At 41.2% G+C, this 20,772-nt stretch overlaps 3 protein-coding genes across 5 annotated transcripts in view; 1 reads left to right on the forward strand and 2 right to left on the reverse strand.

Annotated features, from left to right (window-relative positions):
* The window catches only part of meis3 (myeloid ecotropic viral integration site 3), a 67,229-nt gene that overhangs the window by 18,626 nt on the left and 27,831 nt on the right, over window positions 1-20,772 (forward strand). The gene's annotated exons all lie outside the window — the stretch shown is intronic.
* Window positions 862-13,996, reverse strand: rinl (Ras and Rab interactor-like). Of its 3 annotated transcripts, XM_069695934.1 has the most exons (11): window positions 12,408-13,996; window positions 11,976-12,141; window positions 9,075-9,186; window positions 8,640-8,712; window positions 8,122-8,210; window positions 7,924-8,006; window positions 6,942-7,161; window positions 5,793-6,473; window positions 5,361-5,678; window positions 5,145-5,276; window positions 862-4,252 (listed from the first exon to the last, which is right to left on the reverse strand). In XM_069695934.1, the coding sequence occupies exons 2-11, from the start codon at window positions 12,114-12,116 to the stop codon at window positions 3,810-3,812; spliced, it is 2,292 nt and encodes a 763-aa protein (XP_069552035.1). In that variant the 5' UTR covers window positions 12,117-12,141; window positions 12,408-13,996; the 3' UTR covers window positions 862-3,809. The 3 variants fall into 3 exon arrangements, with proteins under 3 accessions (XP_069552035.1, XP_069551952.1, XP_069552121.1); XM_069695851.1 differs by having other exon boundaries at window positions 11,976-13,996; XM_069696020.1 differs by lacking the exons at window positions 11,976-12,141; window positions 12,408-13,996 and adding an exon at window positions 11,389-11,796.
* On the reverse strand, window positions 14,018-20,532 carry sirt2 (sirtuin 2 (silent mating type information regulation 2, homolog) 2 (S. cerevisiae)). The gene is made up of 16 exons (XM_069697303.1): window positions 20,395-20,532; window positions 20,203-20,249; window positions 19,963-20,011; window positions 18,844-18,954; window positions 18,670-18,711; window positions 18,431-18,537; window positions 17,559-17,615; window positions 17,406-17,474; window positions 17,202-17,331; window positions 17,054-17,113; window positions 16,842-16,897; window positions 16,663-16,739; window positions 16,407-16,458; window positions 16,220-16,287; window positions 15,421-15,487; window positions 14,018-15,149 (listed from the first exon to the last, which is right to left on the reverse strand). The coding sequence occupies exons 1-16, from the start codon at window positions 20,408-20,410 to the stop codon at window positions 15,009-15,011; spliced, it is 1,149 nt and encodes a 382-aa protein (XP_069553404.1). The 5' UTR covers window positions 20,411-20,532; the 3' UTR covers window positions 14,018-15,008.

Genomic DNA, 20,772 nt, shown 5'->3' on the forward strand with positions numbered 1-20,772 from the left:
AGTATTTTATTTTTCTTTGTTGAATATAAATGTAACATGTTTATTTATTTTTTTCTCAAATCCTTATTACTAATGCTAATGGAAACTTGAGCAGTGTTTTTGCAAATATGTGGCCCTTTTTAAACATTTTTATTTTAGTTTTTTGTGGTGTCTGCAAGAAATTACCGTACCACGCCTTGTACCACTGTCAAATTTTAATCTGTAAAGCAACTCACTATAATTTTAACATAGTGGAGAAAATTAATTTAACTTTGTAATCATATTACTATATAGATGTGTTAAATAACATTAAATCTAAATTTTCAAGCAAGCAAACTGTCGTTAATCATCTTTTAAAAAAATATATATATATATATCAGTTTTTTCCTCAGTAATAGTTGTGGACACTGAGGAAGTAGTGCCACCGTATGTCTGTACTGTATGTAACTCGTATCTCCCCTTCTGCACACTGTATGTTTATGTGTATATCAAAGCAGCATTTAATAGTCTGTATTGGTGTGCGTGTTCGTGTGTGTTGCAGTCCCCATGTTTAGCTGCAGTACCTCAAATGCCTCAGGCCACAGCCATCTGTGCCCCCCTCCTCCTCCTCCTCCTCCTCCTCCTCATTCTCACTCTCTCTCTCACACACACACACACACACACACACACACACACACACACACACGCACAAACTCCTCCTCGTCTCTGCACACCCCCTCCTCCACTGCCACTGCCATATATCTAATTTATGGCAGTGGTGAGTGTGTTACACACTCATGTATGCATAATATATCACGTGTGAAAGAAATGCGTGTGGGAGAGTCAGTGTCTGACATTATGCACTGGCCAGTGTGGTCCAGACCGTAACTCTCTCCTCAATGCTTCTCCAAATTTTACCTGTGTGTGTGTGTGTGTGTGTGTGTGTGTGTGTGTGTGTGTGTGTGTGTGTGTGTGTGTGTTTGCATGCTCGCGAAATTATTCAGCGTGTTTAACTCGGTGTCTTTCACCAGATCTAAAAGCACTGATAAAGTGTATGAAGAGAAAATGGGAGCGTGTGTATATATATATGTGTGTGTGTGTGTGTGTGTGTGTGTGTGTGTGTGTGTGTGTGTGTGTGTGTGTGTGTGTGTGTGTGTGTGTGTGTGTGTGTGTGTGTGTTAAGGCCCAGCTGTTTCTGGGGTTGACATCCACATGCAGGCAGAAAGCCAGATGTCTCATTAGGCAAATTTGATTGGCCCAGTCATTTCAAATGCAGCAATGAGACGGTTCCATATGTGTGTGTACATGAAGCTGTGTGCTCACATTTACATAAGAGGCCCCCGTAACTATTTACATGTGTACATGCTCGATGTATGTGCATTCATTAACTATTGTGGTACCATTTGAATGTACAGCGTGTTAATTACAGCGTAATTGAGAAAAATAATTGCTTTACAATAACGATTTAAAACTGACCTTGTTTTAAGTTGTTATGGAAATTACAAGAAAAAAAATGACTAATCACGATTAAAATAGATAAAATGTTATCTTATTGCCTCGTCACTTCCTACAAACATTTCAACTGCCTTTTAAAATCTCACTTGTGCTCCTTTAACTAAACTAACTGTGTGCTCGGACTTTATTTTCCACTACACCTGCTTTAAAGTGCCATAACCTTAACTGTCCCCATACCAGTTTACTTTCAGGTGTTCTGATTCTCACTTATTTACATTTACATATTTCATTGCTTTAATATCAATGGCTACTTTCAAGTACTTTAACTTCTACTGTCGCTTCAACTGCTAGATGTGCTTCCACTTCAACTGCAGCTTCAAATCGTTAACCTTTAATTTCCACTACCACTTCAACTCCTTAAAAAGCTCATTAGTGGGGTGTTAATTTAATTTATTTAAGTGTTCCATCTTCATCTTTACTTATGTTTGATGCCTCATTTTTATTTACCCTCCCTCACAAGTTCCACTGCTTGTTTCACTCCTTCAATTGATTTCACTGCTTCTTCTATGTATTTTAGGTTTAGTTTATCTCCCCTCAGTGCTTTAACCGTCGGCCTTTGTGATCCAACTTTATCAGGTATATCTTCTTAATTGCTTTGACTTCAACTATCATTGCAACATATTTAAAGAGCTTCACTTCTGGTCACTTCACATCCTTTAATTCCTGATGTTTATAGCTGTCACTTTAGATTGTGTCAGCACTCAAACGCAACCCTTCATTCAACTACTTTTAATGTGCTGCTGCTGATCAGCTCTTTTAAGTCCTTTAATTTTAGCTGACATTTACAATTTTTCCAGCACTTCATCTGCACCTTCTGCTGTAGCCACTTCAACTCCTTTTAGTCCAGTGACTGTAACTTCTATAACCTGCTTCAGTTTCAGCTGCCACTTCAAGGAAGCTTAAACCCACAACATGTACAGAATTTTAAGTATTGTATGTTAAGTTGTTTGGTGTGTGTAAGAAAAATATCCAAGAGCAAACCTGCTTCTGAAAACTGCAACCAAGAGGATAAAAGCTGTTCATCTCAGAGAAGGTGTAATGCTGCCCTCTAGTGGTCCAACGGAAAAACATATATTTCTGTTGTGTAGGCATCACTTGAGAGGCCAAAACGATGATATAATGTCTGTTATAATAATATGTGTTTCAGCAACAGTGCATGTAATTTACTTATTTCCTGCCTGAAGAGCAGAACCAACAAAACGTGCATGACTTCATTAATTTCATTTCATTTTTGGGGTTTGTTTTGTAATTTTGTTGTTGTTTTTTGGACTGTCTGTTCAAGGAGCAAATTGGCATTGTGCTCTGATAAATACAAGTCTACTGTTTGGGTACTTGTATTATTTTAGTCCTCAGCAACTTGAGAAAGATGTCTTACTTTTCTGCTACGAGCTCAATGACCTGCAATTAGAATATTCTGAAAAGACAAACAGGGTCTGCATCGTTCAGAGCTTTTTGCTTTTCTGAAAACAGCCACAAGTAGTGAAAAAAGCAGCTACAAACTACACAACACACTTTTTTATTTCATTACTTTACTCTCTTTTCAAATTTATTGTCTATTATCATAGTAATGTATTTTGAAATTTAAACCTGTATAAATTGAAATATCAAACAATTCCAACTCAGGTGGTACCTTACAAAATGTCAGGAGAATCAATTTAAGAAAACAATGAGGTGTGACAAAGCTCCTGTATAAGATATAACAGAAATTTGCTTATGTTTACTGAAAAAAAAGGTGGACTGATTGCTGACGACTAGCCACGTTATTAATCGATCAATGTGATCAATTGTTAGACGTAAAGTATCCGCTAAGAGGAAACACTGTTCCTGTGATATATTTACAGTATTAAATTACTTGGATTTATTTAGGTGCCTAAATAAGCATGAATTCAATCACTTTTTCTATAAACACTTCTGTTCTTTTATGACAGTAAATTCAATGTAATTTATTCCAGTGTGTTAACAATCTCTTTGACACACGACCTCAGAGCAGCATCCACTTGTAACTCTTTGGCTTCAGCATGGACTTTGTAATCAGTTGAACTACAGTGATATTTAAGTCCTGCCGATAAAAGGTGTTCAGTAACTTGCAAGAAAAAAGGTAACATTTTTGAAAAGTCCTAAAAAAATATATATTTCCCCGTCTCTCCTAATCACCCCTTCAGGTTTATCAAAGTATTCCTAACAATCAGGTTGGCAAACATCCCATTAGACATATATATTACTCAAATAAAAAGCTTTCTGTGCCTTTTTTTAAGGAAGAATTTACCTGTGTTTAGTAGAATTTTGACCCAGTGAGAACATTTTAAGCAACTTTGACCTCCTGGCTGTTTTGGTTTTCATCTCGGCTCCTCTCTTTCCTCTCCGTTACAGTCCTCTTCTCCTGCTTTACAAACAGTCTGTCTATCCTCCTGTTTGGTCATTACTCCCTCTTCCTGTGTCACAGGTTGACAGTCTGATGTCTCCTCCCTCAGTGCCTCCAGCGGCTCCGTGATGCTTTCTGTCTGCTTCTGTGACTCATCAACACCAGCACCTTCCTGTTCTCTCCCACCTTCCTCGTTACCCCCAGTTTCTGTGTCATCTCCCCTGTCCCGACACACCTGCCTGCGGATGGTCCGTCGGTGCTGACTGCGACGCGATTGGTCGCAGTGCAGAGTGCGCCGCCGATGCCATTGGTTAAGAGACTGCTGGGCTTCCACGCTGAGCTGACGGGCGGGCAATCGTGGCTGGAAGCTGCTGATGTAGTAGAGAGAGGCGTACAGAGTCGTAAGGTAGTAGCCGCCTGTTGATACGAGAGAGAGAGAGAGAGAGAGAGACTGTGAAATCCTAAACCTCCATTTAGAGACCCAGACTGGGTCTACCAGTCAACCCAGTTATTCTTAAGTCAATTTACTAAGTTTGGAAAATCCTACAAAATTTATTAGACACCTCTCGGTAGTTTCAGACTAGATTTAGAAACTTTGAACACGAGGATGTGTTTGAGTAACGAAATACTTTAATGGCACCAACCAAATTTCTTCGATACGATCTAGTTTCAAAGAGGATTTATTTTTGGTAATACATTTTGATACCGAGTCTGCATTTACACATTTTTATTCTAAAACCCACAAGTGTCTCTTTACGTGGGACTAAATCTCAGCAGTGTCAGTAAGCCAGCACATCATTTCCCCGACGGAAGCTTTGCTTGAGCAGCCCACCAGTGTAGATAAAATCTCTCAGGTTTAACTTTAGTAAATGTCACATTAGAACGCCTTTTCACTCTTTACCAAATCATGTTTGGTCCAACACCAGCCTGCGCTGCATGCACTTCAGCAACTTAGGACTGCAAACCTCTCTGTACACAGCAAGCTAGCTTGCCTGTACTGATGGCACATCGGTAAACTGCAGCATCTAGCAATACTATGCATGTGAGGTGTTTGGGGAACGTGTGTATATTGTAGCCACAACCTGGGTTACACTCTCCCGCTCAAAACTACAATAAAAACAAAAGACTTTTACTGTAATTTGGTAATCACATTTTCTTTTTGTTAAAATGGATTTAATAAAATTTGTATAAAAAAAAAAAAAAAAAAGTAGAATTCAGGAATTGGTATCAAAGTCAAGGTATCTGTAGTGTACAGCTGCCACATTCAGACATTTCTTTAAAGGATACCCTGACCTAGTTTGAGTCTTACCCTCTCCCTGCAGCTGTGTGGGGTCCAGCAGCTCCATCATGTAGTCTGTGTCCAGCTGTAAGGTGAGCAGGTCACTACGGAGCAGCACCCACGTCAAGCAGGGCAGGAAATCATCTGCTCCAAACGCTGTACCTGCACCAGAGTTGAGTTTGACTTCAATGGGATACAAACAACTAGAACCACAATAGTAACTATAAGAAAACACCGGCAGGCTACCTGAGCTAGCATTGGCACTCATGCTGTGATAGATGCTCTTGCAGACTTTGAGCAGGATCTGGACCTTCTTGTTCGGGGAGTATGCCTCGTGCATACTACTCCACCTCTGTTGGATCCTCTCCAGGGTGACGGAGTCTGGAACTCCAACTCCCTCCGATCCTCCGAGCTCCTCCACCTGGTTCCTCTCCAGCACACGCAGGTTGCTCTGGAGACGCTCGAAGCTGCCGTCACTGGTGTGGGAGGTGTGAATGCAGGTGTAGAGGTGGATGGCGACGGGCTTCAGTGCCACTTTGTGGAGGGAAAGCTCCACCAGGCAGTCTACAGCAGAGTCAACAGATAAGTCAGGAGCAATGAACTAAACAATGATGCACTGAGTTACAACATGTTCTGTCAATGTTGTGTATCGTCAGTATTCACCATAAACTCACTCACCAATCTCTGAGTTATTTAAGTCAGTGATGCTGTCCAATAACGCCTGGATTTCTGGATAGTCCAGCAGTGTCTCCCTGATTGACATGAGTGATGACCTCGCTTCCTGTAAGAACTCTGACCCCGTGACCTCGCTGCCTTGAGTCCCTCTCTTCAGCATTGTCTCCACAAATCCTCTCACAGACTCTGCGAACGCGCCGCCTTTCCGCTCGCTCAGCTCCTGCACACGATTGATTAGTCTTTTCTTCGGGCACACCAGCCCTCCTAGTACCTGGCCCACCGCCGAGAGCCGGTGGATCACCTTATCGGCCAATCGGTGCGCTGAGGGGTGGTGGTGCACCGGGTTTGGCATCTGAAACTCCTGCTCTTCCTCGATGCTGCTGATCGACAGCGAGTCCAGCTCCAGCGACGGGGGGTGGAGCAAGGAGGAGGGCCTGGGCGGAGGCAGCCAGACTCCATCCTCGATCCAGGAGACCCTGTGGGGGGACTGAGGCAGGGGGCTGTCGTGGAGCTGCAGCTCGGGCGTCACGCTTCCAGGGGTGGAGGGGGTGGATAGAGGCAGGCTGTCTGTGCTCGTTCTGTGTGGTAAGGTGGTGTCAGAATCTCGGCTGGGCCTCCGGAGGACCACCCCGGCTGGAGTGTTGGGGGTTGGTGGTGAATCAGCTGACCTTGCTCTGATTAGACCTGGACAAGGAAACATGAAGTACAAACACCACATTGGCAGTGAAATCAAATCGGCCCACTTTAAAAAAATACATTAAGGAGCACAGAGACCGCATTTTTACTCCAATCACAAATAAAAAAGAGAGATTTTCCTACTTCCCACTAAGATTTAGCAATGCAGACAGTTTTAGCCTGATAAGGTTTGATGATATCTGTTTCGATTAAAAAAATGAAAATTTCGACTGAATAAATATTCCCTGTTAAAAAGGTATTGACAAACAAATCACTTTTCCTTTAAACTTTTCAAAATAAAAGTTTTTCCAATTCGTTTTCAAGTGCAGTGAATCTCAAAACCTGTGAGAGTGAAATTAAAATGCACGGACAAACATTACTACATGTAACAGAGGAAATATGTTTTCTTAATTTGGGTCATCTCAATATTAGTGCAAACTTCTAAAATGATCTATTCATGTATAAAACTGAGCTGACCTGAGCCCTCTGTACAGGCAGCGGAGGATTCCTGCTCCAACGAGATGGCTCGTTTGCTCTGTAACCCCGCCCCCGCCCATTTTCGGGTGGTGCTGAGGCGTCGCTCTCGTCTGTTATTTGAAGGCTGTGCGGCGGTCGCCCTGTGGGTCAGCCAGTCATCTCCATGCTCATGGAGGTAGAGGGGATTGATGATACACAGGGCGCCGTTGGTGGAAGTCAGCTTTGGAAAACATAAAAAAAATTAAGAATTAGGAGGGCGGGACTCACTAAATACCACGATGAATGTGAAAAATAAGCTCTTTTCAATGCAAGTTGTGGAAGCATCAATTAAGCTGACGGTCACTTGGGAAGTAGACCACACTGTAAACACAATGCTGACACATAATCATCTCAAAGTTGATATGACAAACACATTAGTCCACTGTTTGGCATGCCAGGAGACACAGAGCAACCTTACCTCATCTGGAAAAATCACAGCCTTGAAGTCAGAATTATAACGTAAATATTGACACGAACTCTATTTTAAGATGGAAACTCACCGCTTTCATAGAAGCTGAAAGCATTAAGAGTTAAGAGGAACCTCGAATATACTGGATTCTTCACAGAGTATTTAGAAGATGTTTTGAGCTCAACATTTATAAATGAGCAAGTTCTGCCTTTTAAATTATAATTGAAATTTGAAGCATCTGTTTTCGAATCCATTGACGAGAAGCGAATTTTAGAATAAACTCGGTTGAAAGAAAAATAAGATTTTAGAAACTGACATGAAATGGAAAGTTAAACTAAATGCATTTCAGTATTAAGTTCATTATGTAAAATGTGAGCTTCCTTCTCTGTGTGGTGTTTGATATTTCGATGCTTCTCCACCATCAGATGTTCTGGTCAGCTATCTGGCTTTTAACTTCCTCAATGGTGCAAACAAGGAAGTTGTTTTCCCCTTTGAGCACGGCCACTCCTCCCTCTTTCTCACGATGCCACATACCTGTATGGAGCACATCATGCTGCTTGGCTCCCTGTGTGTCATTTCATCTGTCTGGTCCTCCGGCGGTGTGGAAAGCCACGTTTCTTCAGAAGAGAAACACATGAAATGAGACAGTTTCCTGTAAGTGCCTCTCTGGTTTTGTATTTTTCTTAAAATATAGATTCTGGAAGAGGGAGGCTCAGAGAGGCAAAGACTCACTGGGTTCAAGCTGAGAGAGACGATCTGTTTTTGTCTCGTTTACACTGTAGATCCAGCGAGGAATTGACAGACAAACAGCCAACACATCCCTGATCACAGAGATCAAAGAGAGGAATGATAAAAAACTGATTAAACAGTTGGATTTAAGAGGTTTGCACAGACCTTAAAATGGCCAAAGTTCTTTCAGTGTCCAAAGATTTGCTGATTGGGCTTTTAACTAAAGTTAGGATGGAGTAAAGATGTGATTCACTTCAATTCAGTTTGATTTTAAAAGTTTAAAATCAGCAACATTGTCCCAAAACATTTTACAATCAGAAAAGAACATATAGGAAGCAAACACAATGACAAACAACCTTATTATTAACAAAAACGTTAAAGAAATGCAGCTACTGAGCCCTATAAGAGGCTACATATACATATGAGGTCAAAACCACCATGCAACATGGTCCCGCAAAGAGACCCACGTTTAAATGGAAGTTCAAACACACACAGACATCAGTGATATGTCAGTTTCTTACCTGGTCAGAGAGTAGAAGAGAACCAGCTGAGCCAAGTCAGAGAAAGACAGACAAGACTCTGACAGCTGGAGGACTGTCACAGAGAAACAGAGAAAGAGTGGGCAGGCAGAGGGAAGTATTAGTCTAAAATGTTCTGAAGGAGAAGAAAAAAAAATACATTCCTGGAAACCTGAACCATGAAGACCAAAAGGGGAATTCTGAAGATAAACATATCTTCATTAGCTATATTTCCACACTAGATTTTCAAGACATTCAAGGTTTTGTTTTTTTCAAGCACTGTGAGGTTCATAATGCTGAGCAGGTTGCTGCAGGTCAGGAGGGTCAGATGACTCTTTAACATGATCCTATTAGATATAAACATGACAGATGGGAAACTGGATTACACACACAAAAGAAATACTAGTAGATCCATGTTTGCCTGCAGATAGTCTGTACCTGTGCCGCTGCTTTTGATATTAAAATCGAGGACGTCTTTATCCGGTGCTCCAGCAGACACACACAGGAGGCTGGGCTGAAATGTTGCAGAGTCCCGCACAACCAGGAAACTCTGCAGGGAAACACACACACACACACACACACACACACACACACACACACACACACACACACACACACACACACACACACACACACACACACACACACACACACACACACACACACACACTGAGTCATTCAGCTTTCTGAAGTGTTTCCGAAGCCTGTTGAACAGGTTTCCTCTTAATGTTCACACTAGCAGGTGACATGACGTGAATCCATGGCAACCAGGCGGCGTGAAGAGAAACAAACAGCTGGATGGACCAAGACAAAAAACAAAAAACTGCTAGTTTCAAAGTGCACTTTAAATAAAGGGCATCAGGCCTTCTGTGACAACACTGGGCTGATTTGATCTCGATGACAGAGCGTCATGCACACAGCAAATTTCCTAGGGTTCATGAATGCTGACTAGAGCTGCGGCGTTTGTTTGCCAACTCATACAGCTCTATGAACACTGGTTTAATCCTAAAGTGGCACAGGATCTCTCACCTTTTCCATTTTCCGTTGTGTTATATTAGTGCTTCTGCACATGTATTAAAAGTAAAACCAGAAACTGAGCCCCACGAGCAGAACTGATCCTTCGATCAGATCAGAACAAGCTGCATCCGCTGAAAAAAATACAACTGAAAAACGATGTTAAAAAAGACAGTAAATGGGCATTGACCTTGAGACTGTTTAGTCCAAATATTTTCAAGGTCAAGAGTGAATTTTCATGTTTATGATTTGATCAGTTTCTTCTATAGAGATGCTCCTAAATGTCTGATTGTACTGAGAGCAGTTGTGAAATGTGTTCTTCACCTCTCTTTTGAAGACAAAGTGCCATCACTGCAGAATAACACCTCAGGGGTCGACTGACTCAATGTTACTACCCAGCCTCACCTACCAAACACCTCACTAACACACAGGATGCAATGCTAACACTAACACTATTAAACACTTTGCTCTACACAGGAGAGACACTAGTGTGCAGTATGTCACTGGGTTTATCAAGTGGACACCACTCACACTCACCACCTCTGCTCTGTCCATTTAGACTGTCCATCCAGTCTAGTATGACTTGTGCCTACAATGGCAACGTTATCTTTTCTCAATCAATGGTTTGTTTGTTAATCTCTTCATGAATTATTACTAAATTGGTTTTCTAAAACTAAAATGTACAGTAAAGTTTTGGTTATTTTTATAACTTGGTGTGAATGTGAACTCAAGTACGCTTCTTTGACTGCATAAATGTTCTCTTTGTAGGTGTGATCACATTATTCTGTTAGAAACAGAGACTAAAAGAAAATAATGCAGCTGGTTGAGACATAACTTGGGTAAAACAAAGTGCATGTAATTCAATCGTATAATAAGATCACCACAACTGAATTCCAGAATTGCTTTCACACACCAGCAAACATTTATAAACACACACACACACACACACACACACACACACACACACACACACACACACACACACACACACACACACACACACACACACACACACACACACACACACACACACACACACACACACACACACACACAGGAAATGGCTTTTGGGCTTTCGGTGTGCACTGAAATAAAAACTAAAGAGTTCACTTCAAGGTACCAAGTTTTGTGAGACACGCAGCGAGGCAGTGGAGATTATGAACAATAATTTCTCCAGTGATTCATAACAGCCACCAAACTGTCACTCATTCACTGTTACCAGTGGAACAGAAATGAGCCAATTCCCTTTTTTGTTCAACATTTAAATCAGAAATACCAGTAAAACTACAACCTCCACAACACATCCTCCTCCCACATCAACAGTAACAGTAAAGTCAATGACTTGCTGCCAGTCAGAGTTTTGCATTTCTGGGTAATAATCTGAACATCACGCTTTAAAATTAAAACATATTTATATATATAATAAATACATGTTCCTCTTCTACTCACATTCTCTCTGTGCAGCAGACATATCCACTGTGTCATGTCATTTCCCTGTTACGCACACGCTTTTATTCAACACTGCTTCTGCATTTAGCCAAAAAAGCCGTTTGTTGTGTTATCGGATGTCAAACAGAAAAAGGAACTACTTTCAATGTCGTATGTGAGCATTCAGTCTGGCTGAGAACAGAAGTGTGTAGTTTGACAAAATTTCCGTGTGGCACACAAACATTCATGCAGCGTTTTCTTTTTTTCATATCACACTTGGATTGGATTAATTGACGAGGAGCAAACTAACCAAGTGCTGGCAGGATGATATGCTGCAAGCTGGGTTACATGAGTGGAGCAAGGAGAGGAAGAAATAGAGAGGATCAGAGAGAGGACACATGGAGAGATGGGGAATACTGATGAAAAAAAAAGAAGCAAGTCAGAAATCTCTGTGTAAATACCCAAATCTGTAAGTCAGCAAAGTTAAAAAGAAATACATGCTTTCATGAGTTATATGTAGTGAGATTTCTTTAATGCAACAAAAGGAGTAGTGGGCCGGGATCGAGACCCTCTGCTCTTTAAGGAGGAGCTGGTATTATTTTAATGATGATCTAAATTTGGGATTTTTGCCAGAATAAAAGTACATGCTTCAGACTAAGTGCAATGTCGTCTCCAGTATGGAGGCTGTAACTTTTTCTTAAAGCTTTGCACTTTGCTAAATGAATTATATGTAAAAGACTCATATAAATTAATAATAATTTTTAATATTAAAAACAAATTAACATGAATTTCCTTGGATGAGTGGATCAATGGTCCGACTCAGTCCAAGGAACCACACTAAAGACCAGACGCCATGTAATAAAGGTATAAGGCTTGAACTAGGTGATTTGTTCTCACCCCAGCAGGTGTCCCACAGAGAGCAGCGTGGGCCCCCTCTCTACCCCAGGGTGCCGCGGGGCACCATGCCTCCTGGCAGCACCTCAGCTTCTCCAGGAGCGACAGCTTCCTCCTGCTGCTCCTCCACGGGATGGCTGTCATCCCATTAACTGAAGTGTGGACTGCCCTGGACACAAACATATGAATATAAAGAACAGTGTACACAGACAGCAGATAATGTAAAACTGCTGATGCCTCCGGGTCAAAGATTGAGAAATAATTCAGGTTAAACTTACATTTTTTTTTTTTTTTTAATTGGAAGTTTTGAGTTTCCTTTAGGGCTTCTGACTTTTTGGACATTAATTTTCAGTAATAAATCATCAAAATCAATAGAAGACTTAGAGAGACTTAAAACAAAAACGTATGTGTGGAGTAAAAATAGTCGATACTCACGTGTTGGGCTGGCTCACTTAGTTCATGTGTCCGCCTTCTTCTACGAACAGTTTCTGCTCATATTGCAATCTTCTCTTTGTTGAATTCTTCCTCTGTGAAGCCACTTTGTTGCTCAAGAGCTCAAAATACCATCAGAGCTTAAAAAGGAAGCTCACAGACACATCCTCAAGACGTTTCCTGGTGTAATGCGCTGAATTTTCTGTGTCTCAAAACGGAGGTTATTTGTCATAGGGCTGCCATGTTTGCCTCTTCTGCGTCTTTCTCACATTTAATGCAGTTTAAATTTTCATGTGAAAATCTTCAGCAACTTCCTCGCCCTCCCCTAAAGCCTGCCTGTGGTTAACCCAGCTCTGTGAACAGTGACAAGTCACTGCATCTTCTGTAAAGAGCTACAAGGGCCTATTTCTTAACTTGCTGCAACACCCTTTCTGCTCAGAAGTGATGAATTTGAATATCCTGAAAATTGAGAACAGACACTGGTTTTAAAAACGCTTCACCACAACTCTGAGATCATGTCTATGTTACAGATTTAATCTTGCACCTGCGGAAGTAGTCCACACTAAAATGCATTAGTTGGAGATGTTAACATACAAAATAAGAATAGTAGAAGAATAAGTAAAGAGACACAGGAGCTCGACTTCTTGGCTGCACAGAGGGAAGGATTTGTTGCAATTTTCTGTCAAGTACATGCAGGTTAGTTTTCTCACTGTTCATCCCTTCTGCCTTTCACAGAAACCAGTTTGAGGTCTTGTTGATTGGTCAACATTTCTGTGGCAACAAGCCTCATGGTTTTTCTTTTTTTGAAGCAGCACTCTCACACTTTCTGCTTATGGTTTCCTGCTAGTGCCATGATCTATAAAGTGATGATGAGCAACAGTCAGCTGCTGCCACCAATGAAACCGAAATAGAACCCAAAGTAATTCAGCAAGCTCAGCAGTGTCCTGTCAAAACAGATTAAAAAAAAAAGCCAGGAGCAAAAGGCATTGAACTCGGCTTTTTTTTAAGTTTCTTTTTTTTTTATTTACCCCAGTTTTGCTTATTTTGCAAAGATAGTTCTTAAAATTTGTACTGTTTAAGATGAAGACAAGCAATATTTGTCTTTCAGCCATACTTGGCCATGCTGTGGACACCAATAGTCTGAAAAATCAGGGTTCTTTACGCAAATCTTCAGAGAAGTGCTCCAAAGTGAAATCCTGTCATCTACCTCATTCCCACAGTGTCAGGTTTCTACCACGTTTTCGTTTCGTAGAGCTGAATCACCTTCTCTCTCACAGTGTCAACAAAAGTGGATATTATCAGCTTTACAAAGGTAAAATTTATTGCAGTATTTTGTATTGGTTTCTATAATATTACACAGATGTTAATTTTTTTGTGTCCACCCCAGTATTAGTATTTATTTTATTCATAGCGCAACAATTCATGCTCTTACAGCTGTCACAGATATTTTACCATAAAACTGAGTCATATTATATCATATTACAAGTAATTGTAGCGACCCATGTGTTTATTCTTCTTGTGTCTCTGCAGGACTTTTTCAATCCCCACAGAATTATAAGGAAAAATCAAATAAGGAGCTACACTAAGGTCTTGCAAGAGCAAAGTTAGTTATTTTTTGAGTATTAGTTATGAGTTAGTTGGAACATAACTTGTGAGACAATTGTGTTAAAATAAATTACAGAAAACCAAATGGGAGAAAAACATGAAAAAAACAGTTATTTAAAAATAAAGACATTTTCGATGTTCCACCATAACGGAGTCATTGCCATGTTCCCAGGATCTCCCAGTCTACATACGTGATCTCCAAAGGTCGCTCTGCAGAATATAGCACATAAAAAGATGAGAGATGTTCCCCAGCTCTGTATACTTTCTATAACACGGGCTATTGTGGCTAGGGTTAAAGATAACCTGTGGCGCATGGACACCACATGATCAGCCTGTTGTTATAGCTACATCACCATCAGTTCACCTCTCAGGAAGTTTACTTTTATCAGGCCAATCAGGTTTTAGCCTTTAGGAAAAAAGATGACAAATAAAAAAAGCCTTGGTCATCTTTTGAGGAAATTAAAATCACATAATCATCAAATAAACAGAACTGTAGCAGCTCAGCCCGCACCACTTCATCAGAACAGTTCATGAATTAATTTGGAGATGTCACTTCAGGTTTCGTTCAGTGTAGCAAAGTCACGACCAAACAGCGTCTGTTTCAGACAGAAGGGTCGTAACTTGACCTTCAACTCGTAGAAACATGCGTTTCTGATACATGACCAGTTCTCGGTACTGTGGAGAAACCTGCCCATGCAAAGAGAAAGAGAAAGAGAAAGAGAAAGAGAAAGACAGCTGGTGTGAACTAATGCCAAAAGAAAGGAGGGTACAGTAGTGTCAGTAAAGTGCAAATGACTGATATAAACAGTGTAAAGCACAGAGACATCAAATGTCCTGTGAGTTTTTAAATGTTTGCAGATGAAGTATTAGAGCGACAGACACCCATCAAAGCTTTCCTTTCGAACACCAACACTACTGTCATGACCTCCGGTGAAGGGCCAACATCAAAGTGTGACATCACTAGAGTAGCTTCAATTAAAAAGGAGGCTTTTCATCTAGTTACTCCTCCGCTTGGGGCTCCGGTGCCACCGAGGCGGAGCTCGTCTTGGCTGCAGCTCCTTTGCTTTCACCGGCCTTCTCTTTCTTATCCTGACTGTCGATCCTGGCATGCTCCTGCTTCACCAACTCCTCCAGCTCCGCCTGGAGAGGAGTGAAGGCAAGACAACATGACTAAAGCACAGAGAGACGGAGGACACGCTGGTGACAGAGACGTGATGGCAAGAAAAATATGAGATAAACAGCATATCTCTTCAAAAATCTTGTTAAAAGGATTTCTTTAAGAGTCGTCCATGAGAACATCTACACCACTCTCATGTCTGTGTGCTAAACAACAAAGGGAATCAGCTAACCTGGTTCACTCAAAAGGTCAGAAAAAGAGCAAAGGATCTCTGAGAGATGATCGTGTACCAACCTTCCATCCCAACAGGTCAGCGAGAGCCAAACAGCCATCGTCACAGGTACTGATGTGAGCTACATCTCTGCAGAGAGGAAAACGATCACAGGTTACAATCTGTAGGTGACTTCTTTTATTTTGTTTATGACATTAGACACCCATCTGTAAAACTCACTTCTACTCGTAGTGCGTTTTTAGTGGCATGCATTGGCCAAGAACACTGGACATTTTACATTTTAATAGACAATTAATTGACATAAAAAAAAATTAGCAATTTATTGACATTGAACATTGGAACATACAGTATATATAGCCACCTTTTTGGTGCAAATCCAAGAAAATTTGGTGCAAGAAATCACCTCCTTCAAGATGCCAGGCTCTCACTCATTTGGCTTAAAACCAAAATGACAGTGACAGACCTCAAGCAGCTACAATGAATGATTTATGACAATCAAAACCCTTGAGTAGCTGGGAAATTACTGTGTGAGATACTGAGCCACTACATTAAGAGTAAATTTGTTCCACTATCCTTAGTTTTGTAGGTAGTACAAAGGATCTATCTACAAAGTATCTGTTCACTTTTGGATTTTCTAAGTTCTTCATTTAACTCATTATGGTGGGTAAGTCTTTGGCACCCTCAGGTGGTGTTGTAGTAAACAGCATGATGTCAAACTAATATACTGGTCCATCTCTATTCCACTCATTATGATCTAATCTGAAATCAGATCTGTTTACATCTCTGATATAAACTGCAAAGGGGGTGGGAGGGGGGGGGGATCGAGCTGATATAGTAAAACAGTAATAATCTCCATATCACCTGTATGCCTTGTCGGAGTCAAAATCCATCCCTCCTCCAAAACCGAGCAACCCGAACATCGGATCAGCCTGCACAGAGAAACACACAAACACATCATGCTGCAGAGAGAATTCAAGAAATAAATATATGACAGAAAAGGCAATTAGGTTAAATGAAGCTCAGGGTTGATAAAGTGGTGATGGCTCACCTGCCCTGCTCTCTCCATGTTGATGAGGAGTCTGGGGCAACTTTTTGAAACTCTACATGACAGAGAAACACAGGACAGAACAACCTCTTCACCACAGTGATCTACAAGAGATTCTAAAAGGTGGCTGAAGCAGCGTCTTCCTCAGAGACTTTTCAACAAAGCCTGAATCTTTCATAATGCAGGACGGTCTCACGGGCAGTATACACCCAGATTATTTCTGCTTTCAGACAGGAATGTGAAACTTGATTTGCAGTACCTGCCGACGAGGCCCGCAAAGGGTTGGACCTGCAGAGACGTTCCCATAACGATGAGAAGATCGCAACGAGGAAAATCCTAAAAGGCAAATAAAGACGTGATATGTATTTCTGTAAAGTGATGACATCACATCCCCTCAAATTATGCCGGCATGCTCACAAACCACCACCACGTGCTCACCATCTTCATTGAGGTGAAGAATCTGACCGGCAGATTCTCTCCAAAGAACACGATATCTGGGTGAAGAGAGGCAAACGACACAGAGAAACAAAGACATTATCTAGCAGTCATGTTTCAGTGAGATTTAGTTATGTGCAGAGAGGTCAGAAGGTCTTGTAAAACTAAAATGATCGATACGAAATGACACAGACAGAGACAAGCATTCGACTGACCTGGTTTGACCAAACTGCTGCACTTGTCACATCTGGGAATGTCATCGGAAAATATCTTTTCTACAAGGCAGAGAGAGATGGTTAAAATCCCAAACGGCTGGAACCACAACAGCAATATATATATCAATAATCCCGAACAAAACGACACCTTTCATCCAGTCCAGGTTGTACTCCTTGCGGCAGCAGAAGCTGACACAGTGAGACGTGTAGAACGTTCCGTGGGCTTCAATCAGATCGTTTCCTTCGAGCCCGACCACTCGCTCCAGGGTGTCGATATTCTGAAGGAGCATGCGCGGTCACGTCAGTACAGAAATAGTGACTTCATTGATGTGAAGCTGAGTGTTTTGCCAACCTGTGTGTAGCAACGACTCAGCATCCCCTTGTCCTTCAACATCTTAATGAAATAGTGACAGATTGTTGGCTAAACACGGGAAGAGGAAACACCTGTGAGTTTTCTATGACAAGATAAATAATCAGCAATGATCAGGTCGCTCGTGTGTTGTACCTTAAACTGTCCGGGGTAAAGCTCCTTCGCCAGGGCAAAGAACGGCTCCGGATGTTTCTGGGATACAAGAGGGAGAAAAGGATTACATTTTTTTGTAGAGGGAGTGGTCTGGACTATCCCATCTTGTGGTACAAAGTTGAATTACGAGATGGGATGGGCCGGTGCTATATGGTTAACTTCTGTACACTTCTGTGCAACACAAAACATAGAAATCTTTGACATAATGTCAACGCTGCTATTTTTTCATATCCTGTGGACAAATCTAGTTAGTCTTGAATGTTTTAAACTAAAAATCGTACATATTGCACCTTTAATACCACCTGCAGATGACAATACTGGAGTAGCCAATCACAGATCAGTATTTGTGTTTGTGTTGCCCAATATGAATATGAAAACCATTTTTGGAGAACATAATGCATAAAAAGATAATTGGGGTGAATTAGAAATCTTCTTTTTTACAATTATTAAATTCCTTGAGAGGTTTACTGTTTTATTGCACTGATGTCAGTGTGGATAATTAACTGTTAAGTATCCAGTCTCCATTACACATCATCACAAGTGTTAAAAGTGTTTGTGTTTTCTAACCACATCTGAGGGCTCACTGCAAAGAAAGTTTGTTTACATATACTGTATACACAGTATATAAATATGTAAAATGTAGGTCTATATACTGGATTTTTCACCTCCTAAATGCCGGTATCGCCATCTGACTCAAAAGTCCAGTAACAGTTGGGCTGAACTTTACACTACTATGGAAAAAAAGGGAACTCAAACTCAAACATTCAAAAACTGCCCAGGATGTTAATGACCCTGAGAAAAGTCTCATAGACGGCTTCATCCTTCAAGCAAATCCAACACAATGTTTCACACACCTTGAAGTAATCTATCTGGAAGATGGCCTCCGGGTAAGGCAGGTTATATTTTTGCAGGTTTGCATAAAGGCCAGTTCCTGGCGAGCGGAAATCTGGGATCCCAGCAGCTGTGGAGAAAGATGATGTTAAAAATATTGATTAAGAACTTAATCAAATAAACATGTAAAAATAATTATCATTAAACAGTTTATTATAACTTGAAAATGTTCATTCTGTGATATTAAAGCGGAGTTACTCACATGTGGATATTCCTGCTCCGACCATGCAGATGATGTTTTTACCTGAGTGGACGCAGAGAAACCCGTCAATCAGTCGGTCATAACTGCTTTGTGGTAACATGTTTGTATGCAGCAAGTCGATCCACTATGGTCAGATGTAACGTTCGGGCTCAGTGGAGGAAGGCGAACACTCACATTTTTCGCTGTTTATGTATCGCGCCACTCCGTCCAGAGTCAGCTCATCCAGAACTTTGTCTGCTGAGCCGAGGCCCAGAGTGCTGGAGAAGATGTTGCGTAGGAAGTCCACTGAAAGGAACACATGAGAATCAGGGAGCAAGATCAACATATTAACACGTGTGTGGTCAGAAAATCAAGTCAGAGTCATCAGGAAGTAGAAATTCAGCTTCAACATGACACAGCAGACAGCACTTATTTCAACACAGTGAGACATTTTGCATCACATGGGTCAACACAGGCCCTACATTTGTAGAAAATGTCGGTCCTGGCGGGTATATTACATACATGTCAAAATGTAACGTGTCTTCTCACAGGTAGGTACTCGCCGAAGTCGTGTGTTGAAGTTTTGCTGACGAGAAATCCGAACAATACACTGCAGGACATCAGATCAGCTCTCAGCACGTTAAAGAAAACAAAGACGCACTTTTAACTAAAAGCACCCGTTGGGTTTCTGCTGTCTGATCGCTGACTGAGAGGAGAACAAGTTGATAAAGAGAGCTGGTTGTGTGAGATGGTGCCAGTTCTTCTCTGTGGGAGCCCGGAGAAAATGCAGACGTCACTCTGGGCCGAGTGAGTTTGATTTGTGTGCAGCAGCGTTGAGACCCAACTTGTTTGTCGGTTGCAGCCACGTGTGAATTTATTGCAGTGTCCTTGAAGACTGGTTGAGGTGAATTGAAGTGCAGTGACCCGTCATTTATCCCTCGTGGACCTTTTGGGTTCTTAGTAACGGTCGGGGTGGCGGTGGACTACGTGATTAGCCCCTTTTGGATAAAAATGACTTTTATTCTGTCTGTAATGTGTATTGTTCTGGTTAAAAAAAAAAAAAAAATACTATCATGTAATAACTTGTCTGTAGTCTCAGTTGCCACAAAAACCAAACGAACCAACAACAGGAATCAAATGATCAAATCAAATAATGATCCAATAAAATCACTGAATGTTACTCAACAGTGAAAATGTAAAAGTGATCTGCCAGATGTGGAGTTCACAACCCGACAGGTGTCAATCATATTTCTACACCAGACAGCACCACCTGTTATATGTGCCATGTCCATGTCCATGTCCATGTCCACCTACTCTGTGTCGGTGTCTCGGCCTCCTCTTCACTGCTGTCGTCCGACTGCTCCTACAGAGGAAACAGATCATCTGTTTAAATACAATTGAATCTTCTCTGCCGGGGTCAATGATGATATTAAAAGATCTGAAGTCTAGTTTTTGATCATTTGGAGTCATCAGTGTTTTATTACATGAAGCGGATTCAATTGGTCTGAAATTGACATGGTTTCTACACTAATAGTCATGAACGGTTTGTCTTACCTCTGGCTCCGGCGTGACCTCCTCCTCTTCTTCTCTTTTAGGAAGTTCTACAAATGTAAAAATTAAAACACGTCAAACTCAACACACACTTCTTGTAAAAGATGTCGGTAGCTGCAGAGCTAACAACGCTAGCGGAGCACCGGTCCGTCGTCAAAATTGTAACTCAATTTACGGATCCGACAGCCGTCCTACCTGATGCATCAGACATTTATCCGTCTACTGAGACCCTGAAACCACAAGGGTTCGGATGACAATGAATTAAAATCCCAAATTTTAACAAGTTGTGGCAGATACACAGCTCAGCTGACGTCTTGTTGTTGTCCGTCAAAAACACGGTCCGTGTTCATTATGACCCAACTCACCGCTCATGATTGGTTCCTACCACAGATCAGGTTATTTAATAGTCTGGTAAATACATTCGAAAACGGAATAAAATCATTAATATAATCATCAAATCACTTTTAATGAACAGGCCACACGTGAAAGGTTTATAAGAAATTGTTCCCATTATTACTTAAAGTACTTGGCAATACTACCCAACATGAAGTGAAACGTGCGACCAGATTACAC

The sequence above is a fragment of the Brachyistius frenatus genome, unplaced genomic scaffold (genome assembly GCF_029030835.1).
Source record: "Brachyistius frenatus isolate BFR_SWC_R1_liver_20210118 unplaced genomic scaffold, ASM2903083v1 Contig_1, whole genome shotgun sequence".
NCBI classification, from domain to species: Eukaryota; Metazoa; Chordata; class Actinopteri; family Embiotocidae; genus Brachyistius; species Brachyistius frenatus.

Coding starts and splice junctions, on each gene's coding strand:
- rinl (XM_069695851.1), bottom strand. CDS start 12,314: ATGTCCAAAAAGTCAGAAGCCCTAAAGGAAACTCAAAACTTCCAATTA. Junction 8,713..9,074: donor TATCAAAAGCAGCGGCACAG/GTACAGACTATC, acceptor TCTCTGTGACAG/TCCTCCAGCTGTCAGAGTCT. Junction 5,277..5,360: donor GAGTGCCAATGCTAGCTCAG/GTAGCCTGCCGG, acceptor ACTCTGGTGCAG/GTACAGCGTTTGGAGCAGAT.
- sirt2 (XM_069697303.1), bottom strand. Junction 16,459..16,662: donor TTTGCGGGCCTCGTCGGCAG/GTACTGCAAATC, acceptor TCTGTCATGTAG/AGTTTCAAAAAGTTGCCCCA. Junction 15,488..16,219: donor GACTCCGACAAGGCATACAG/GTGATATGGAGA, acceptor TCCTCTCTGCAG/AGATGTAGCTCACATCAGTA.